The 7192-nt window shown below is 47.5% G+C and overlaps 1 protein-coding gene across 1 annotated transcript in view; it reads left to right on the top strand.

The window, feature by feature from the left end:
* The first annotated feature begins 3009 nt into the window (after nt 1–3009).
* PCCA (propionyl-CoA carboxylase subunit alpha) overlaps nt 3010–7192 on the top strand; it is a 300137-nt gene continuing 295954 nt past the window's right edge. The window contains exon 1 of the mRNA XM_072849938.1: nt 3010–3087. Within this exon, the coding sequence (XP_072706039.1) occupies nt 3031–3087 (57 nt within the window). The 5' untranslated portion in view covers nt 3010–3030. The remainder of the gene's footprint in view (nt 3088–7192) is intronic.

The raw sequence follows: 7192 nt of genomic DNA, 5'->3' as shown, positions 1-7192 counted from the left end.
CTGTAGAGGAAAAGAAAACACGCCAGTGACGCCATGTGACTGTTTGCTTTATGCATGCAGGAGGAACTGACGTCAAGTACCTCAGGATATTGTTCTAATGCAATAACATGATGTTGTGGTGTGTATCTCTGTGCATCTGATCTAGCTAATGCAGTGCTTGTGGTGAAGGACAACGGTCTGTACCTCCCTTCTGCTCTTGGTCTCTTACTCCCAAGACTCTCCATGTGTACTGAAAAAACCTGCAGTGTCTGCTTGCGACTATCAGTTGCAAATATGGTGTCCTCCTTTAGACATATTACGAACAGTTTTCTTGTGTTGTTCCCATCTGTGCAGTTGTAGGCACTTTTAATACCGCAGAGCAAATGCATAAACATGCAACAGAGGCGACCCAATGCTAACTTTATTTTTGCTACTCGCTTGGGAGGAAAGGGAGAAGTCATTCCACATACCTTCAGCATGCAGCAGAGATGAGCCTTACATTCTCCTTTCTGTTGTTACAGCTTTCACCTCTTTTCACTTTGAACATAAGTACTGACGCAAAAATTTAAAAAAGTGATGTCAAAATTAATAGAACTAGGCCAAATTTTTCAATACTATGTGTAAATGCAAGTAGGAACCTGTGTTCCACTGAGAGGACCATGCAGCAAGAGTCCTACAAAAATACCCCAAGCTCACGTTTGGATGAACCCAGCTGCGTGGCAGTTTTTCTCCTCCCTCTGTGCCTCCCTGTGGCATGGGAATATGCCAGTTGTTCTGGGATATCCTGGCTCTGGCTGCAGGATGTGAATGTACTCAGAGCCTGAGATAATTTAGAATCATGGAATGGTTTGGGTTGGAAGGGACCTTTAAAGGCCATCTAGTCCAACCCCCCTGCAATGAGCAGGGACATCTTCAACTAGATCAGGTTGCTCAGAGCCCCATCCAACCTGACCTTGAGTGTTTCCAGGGATGGGGCATCGACCACCTCTCTGGGCAACCTGTTCCAGTGTTTCACCACCCTCATTGTAAAAAATTTCTTCCTTATATCTAGTCTGAATCCACCCTCTTTTAGTTTAAAACCATTACCCCTTGTCCTATTGCTATGGGCCCTATGCCTGTCCCCATTTTTCTTATAAGCCCCCTTTAAGTACTGGAAGGCTGCACTAAGGTCTCCCCAGAGCCTTCTCTTCTCCAGGCTGAACCCCAACTCTCTCAGCCTTTCCTCACAGGAGAGGTGTTCCATCCCTCTGATCATTTTTGTGTCCCTCCTCTGGACCCGTCCAACAGGACCATGGCTTTCCTGTACTGAGGGCTCCAGAGTTGGATGCAGACTCCAGGTGGGGTCTCACCAGAGCAGAGTAGAGGGGCAGAATCACCTCCCTCAATCTGCTGGCCACGCTTCTTTTGATGCAGCCCAAGATGTGGTTGGCTTTCTGGGCTGCGAGCACGGATTGTTGGCTCATGTCTAGCTTTTCATCCACCAGTACCCCCACATCCTTCTCTGCAGGGCTGCTCTCAATCCCTTCATCCCCCAGCCTCTATTGATACCAGGGGTTGCCCCAGCCCAGGTGCAGGACCCTGCACTAGGCCTTGTTGACAGTTCCTGACTGCACAGGAAATGTCCTCTTACCCTGCTCGAGGACCTAGCTTGTGTTTAAAGTCCGAGGGATTTATTTGTAATATAACTATGTATATTGCCCATATGTTTTTCCTATGGATGTAATTTTTTTGCTGTCTTCTAGCCCTGTAGGAATCCTGTGGCAAACCATGTCTTGGGTGAACTGCAAACTGCCCATGACATAATCCCTTTCCTTAGCTAACAATAATTGTCTTTCAGCTTCAGAAAAAGTAGTCTTGCTCCACTACTGTAGCGAGGATAGAGGAGGCTCCGGGTTACCTTCCTTTCCCACGTCACCATTGTTTTAATAACACTACTTAAATAATAAACTGTTGTTCCTTTGCCTTGTGAACACTGATTTGAACATCTTGGATCATATCTTTTCTACACTTCCGTGTTGCAGGCAGCTTTATGCCTCTGGTGTATTTCAACAAAAGTCCGAGATGGTAACAGAGTGATGCTTCTTATGCACCCCCCTCACAGTAAAACTCTCATAGCGTTTCCAGGGATGACAGTTTACTTGGGGCTTGGCACCACTCCGTCACCTCCATCAGCTGAGATCCAGGATACCTGCAGCAGGGAGCCAGAGCCCAGCTGCACAGGCCACGCTGCAAGAGGCTGACTCGGAGTATCGTGTGCCAGAGACGAGCCCTAAGCAGTTCCTGCAGATGATCAGAAATAGAGGACTAGCAGCATCCCTCTCCCGCCACTCCTCATGCCAGCTGCGCTTGCATCTCATAATGCAGGAGCTTGGATCAGGTCTGCCGGCACAGTTACGCTTTTCACCTTTTCCCCAGGGAAACGCAGAGGGTGGATGAATCTTCTCTCTGCAGTGATGTGCCTGCGCTGCTGGAACTCTCAGCGGGTGCACAGATGCAGACAGCCCTGTTTATGTGCACGCACAGGGGAAAGCCCTCACACCATCACCCGCGGGCAGACCCAAGTTGCACACGCAAGCCTGCACTTACGAAATCGTCTATACACGCACGCACACGAATGCAGCTCGACACACAGGAGAGACGCGCGCACGCACAGCCGCGCGAGACAGGCACCTACAAAACCACGCGACCCCCGAAGCACGCGCCCCGATGCACGCACAAATGCGAGCCCCGAGGCGTATGCCTAGAGGCACGCACCGATGCAACTGCCGAGGCACGCCTCTCGCGGCACGCACAAGTGCAAACCCTGCTGCAGGCACGACCGCAGGCCCTGGGCCATGCTTCTGCAAGCCTGCACCGCCGCGCGCCCCGCCGCCGGCACAACCGCAGCTCCCGCCGCCCGCGCCCAGGGCCGGCGCGGGGGCGAGCCTGCACACGCGCCCGCGGCGGCTGCGCGGATTGGCTGCGGGCGGCCCGGCCCTCCGCCGCCCCGGGTGAAAGGGCGGCCGGGCAGCGGCGGCAGACATGGCGGCGGCAGGCATAGCGGCGGCAGGCATGGCGGCGGCGCTGCTGCGCTGGGGCGTCGCGGGCCGCCGCCGGGGGCTGCTGAGGGTGAGAGCCGCGTTGGGGGCGGACGGAGGAGGGCTGGGAGCGTGGTTTCTTCTCGCGTCCCCGTTCCCTGTGGGGCCGCTCTCCGGGGCGGCTGGGGGTGCTCCTGTGTAAAGGGCCGGGGCGGGTCCCCCTCCCCTGTGAGGGGGCTGCGGGATGGGGGCGCCGGGCGGGTGCTGTCCCCCGTGTGTGGGGGCGGGGGGCGTCCCCGTTTGATCGTTGGGGCTGTCGGGGGAGCCCCCCCCCCCCCCGGCCGGGTGAGGGGCCGCTGGGGAGCGAGGGGGCGGTCGTGTTGCTGCGGCAGTGACAGGTTGCCGGTGGAAGCGGGGGGGTGCTGTCCCTCCGGCTCCCGGGGGGCCGGTGCCGGCTCGGGCGCCCTGGGGCGGGCGGTGGGGAGCGCCGCTGGCGTGCCTCCCGACGGCGGTGCTCTGCGGGTGCCGGCTGCAGGGCGGTGGTTGTCGTGAAGCCGCAAAAGCGGGGGCCTGGGTTCGGTTGCTGAGGGCTCGCAGCATCCAAGACTCTGTCTGCTCCTTGGTATATCCCATCTGTGCGTGGCTAGGGGTGGTTTGGTTTTTTTTTAACTTGATTTGCTGCTGCTGGAGAGGGTTATGTGCCCTGTGTACTTCTGTCCTCTCCCTCTTAAACAGGAGCTTAATAAAACTCAGGGGTAGAGCATAATTTAAATAGCATGTTATGTGCTGTAAAGAGTGTAGTTCTGTGCTATTTTTCTAGTAAAATCTTAGCTCATAGAAAACGGCTACTGCTTTGTGAAGCTGTGTTATCTCTTACCCCTCCTCCCTTTGCCCCAGATAGCTATGGATGTTTCAGCTGTCACTTAAAGCTTTACTGTGATTTTTTATTCTTCTTACTCTTCATGAAAATGCAATAAACTCATTGCAGAACTATACTAACGTTTTTGGTGAAGACTTTAAACTTCTAGAAAGCCTTATTCCTTAGACTGTGGAGTAACTTCACTGAGGCAGTTGCTATGTTTTCTTCTCTATTACTTCTACAGATTGTGTTAAAAGGAAGAGGAGATTTTTAGGATGAGAACAAGCAGCATTAGCACGTGGTGCTGTGTAACAGTTGAATGACACCACAGCTTGTTTGTATATGAGAAAAGTGGTGCAAAATACAGTTGCTTACAGTAGGAAGAATTTATAATTTTTTTCCTGAAAAGGAAAATGTGTGTGGAGGTCTGCAAGCTCTAGTGGAGAAGAGTGACTTGCAGAAAATGTTTGCTCTGTGTGCCCCTGAGGGCGTGGGATAGGTTTCTTTCTAGAGATGTAGCTCCATAACAATACGATGAAGAACTCTTCCCGTGTCTTCAGGGATCATGTAAAAGAGGTGGTTTATGTGGGCAGGGCATTTTGAGAAGGGGTGAAGAGGAAAAAAGGGTGTGCTTTACCCAAGTATTTTTCCTTAGGAAATATGCATAGCAAGTCTGTTTTGCTGTGAAGGTGTACACAAGAGAAGCTTCTTCAAAAGCAAAGGAAAAGAAGTTTGATTGGGGACAATGATTTGGAATTACCAGAGGGCTTGTGCTGTTTGAAGACTTTATTTTTGGTAGCCATATACATTTGTATGTGCATATAGATGTGGAAGACTTCTGCTCTTCCCACTAAATAGTCCAAAGACTTTGTTGGTCCTTTGGAGCCTCCCTGTGAAAGGTGTACTTTGTCTCCTTCCTTCTAACATCTCAAGGGTATGGTCTGACTGCATCAGTGTAAACAGTATAGAAATGTTACATTAGTGACAGCTTTGTAAAAAAAAAAAAATCTTTATAGCTACCTAATAGCACATGTGACTTATGTAACTGAAGTGATTTCTGGCCCTTAATATCTGTGTATGAAAGTCACCTTCAAGGCATCAGTATATTGGAAAACACTTAATAAAACAAATTTGCATGGGAATTACTTTCATAGATTCTTTTATATTTTGCTAACATAGACAAATAATATAGTTGATTTAAACTTTAATGTGCTTGGAGCCCTTACATTTTTTGCAAGGGCTAGTAGCTAGTGGGTTGTCCTTAACTTCTTTTGCCCCTCTCATGTGGGAATCGGTAAAGGACCTGGGAAAGGACAGTGCAAAAACACTGAACTGGGGATTTGACTGATTGCTGTGTTTCTAATAGAATGCTTAGCACTTCTATTTAGCTTTTATGCAGAACTGGTTCCGTTTAGAATATAACCAAAATTTGAGTGCTTTGCATTTCTGGAGCTGGGAGAAGATCTGATGTTGAAAGAAGGCTGTAGTTACAGAATGAGGATGAGATGGCTTTTGTTTTTTCAGTCTTGAAACTCTACTGAGAGAGCTGTCAGACTGCTTAGAATAATGTAAAAGCATGTGATAAATACTATACATCATAAAATCTGTATCAGCAGTTTACTCTTGATTTCATCAGTGTAGATCAGTTTTCTAACCATTGAACTAAATGTATGGAAAGTTTGTCTGCCATCTGTGCCCTCATATGTTATCTATGCACCCACCACTTTTAAGTCATGGATGTTATCTGTAGAGTGGGAGCTCCTTGCTCTCTTCTGTGACGTTATTTTTAGCATGCTGTTATTCCAGGGAAATGTTTTTCCCCTTGTTTGAGCACAGAAGCATTAGGCTGATGGGTTAGCAAGATTGGTATCATTTGCCGTTAAGGAAGGGAGTTAAAATGGTCACCAATCTGGGGAGATGAATGTAGACTTAAACTTCTGGAGTTCAGTGATTGTTTCTAGTATGTAAACTACAGATGTTAGTACTGATGAGCACTCTTAAAGCATACCACAGGTAGAGACTTCTAGTTTTCTCCTTGCTCCCAGGAGTAGCTGTTTGGATTCTGTAGGCAAAGCATGCTGTGCCATCTACTGTGGGCAAATCTTAGTTCTGGAAGAAAAAGTTAAGAGTTAATTGAGTAAGTTTACATTGAGTAAAAAAATGTCAGTCTTGTTCTGAAACACTATCTGTGTGTTTTAATTTTCTTGTTATTTTGTCTGTCCAAAACTTGCCTTGGTGGTTTCTGCATGATTGTCACAGTGCCGTGGTCTATTTCACAGGCGCTGGCCTTACTGGAGCTGTTCAGGCTGCTGCCATGAGAAACTGTTCCAACTCTGTGCAGCTGCTAGGTCTTGATCATAGGCTGGTTGCTTTTGCGCTTTTGTCTCCCTCCAACTTGTGCCAGCACTGCTGCTTGAATATCTAAGTGGATAAGCTGGACTGAAATCTGGCTGAGAACATGTTTTTCCTATTACTTGTGAGTATCTTCTCAGCTGGATGTATTCCCTGGTCTGGTTCACTATGTGACTATACAAACTTTTGGGACTGACATGAGGGAGAAGGTACTTGGGTGTAGGAATGATTTAGTTTTTAAAAAAAATAGCATTAGGTGGATGGGTGTTTCCTTGCTTGTAGTTTGTGTGCTGTGTTGGCAAATATGAAAAATGGATTTTCTCTTCTCCCTCTTAGAATTACCAGTGGTTCTCAAACCTGGAAGAGTGAAAGAACTGTTATGTATAGTGCAGTGTACCTTACAGAACCTTGTACTACATCTTTGCAGTTGGCTTCAGGAGGATCTGCTTACACTTACAAGTGCTTGGCTGTTCAGCACTCTGAGAGAATACAAAGGATGGGAAAGTGCTTCATTAGAGGGGAAAAAAACCCAGAAGCATTGTTTACTTTTCTGTTTACAGGATTTGTACGATCTTGTATTAATAAGCTGTATTTTCAGCCTTATAGATTAAAATTCTTGCAGATACCTGAAGTTCTTGTGTAATCAAAATATGGAAAAAATTAAATTTTCTTTGTGTTTTATAATTACTCAGGAATGCTTAGAGCTAATGGGAAGTACACTGCAAATATAAAGGGGTTATTCTCATGGTGTCTTAAACTTGAATCTCTGAAAGTGTAGGGACAAAAAATCTTAGTTGAATTGCTAGTGGAAGACAGAAGAAAGAGGTAGAATTTATGGCTAGTGAAAACAAGTATGCTACTCTAGCTGTTACTGTTGAGCATTGCTTACTGTATTTTCTAGTAATGCTAAAATATACATTCCTTCCCATATTAGGCTTCTTAAAGCAAATGTTGGTATATGATGCTTTTCCTGCCTGAAATTTGG

The sequence above is a fragment of the Ciconia boyciana genome, chromosome 1, assembly GCF_034638445.1.
Source record: "Ciconia boyciana chromosome 1, ASM3463844v1, whole genome shotgun sequence".
In the NCBI taxonomy this organism is placed as follows: Eukaryota; Metazoa; Chordata; class Aves; order Ciconiiformes; family Ciconiidae; genus Ciconia; species Ciconia boyciana.
This window is presented reverse-complemented; position numbering and strand designations above follow the sequence as displayed.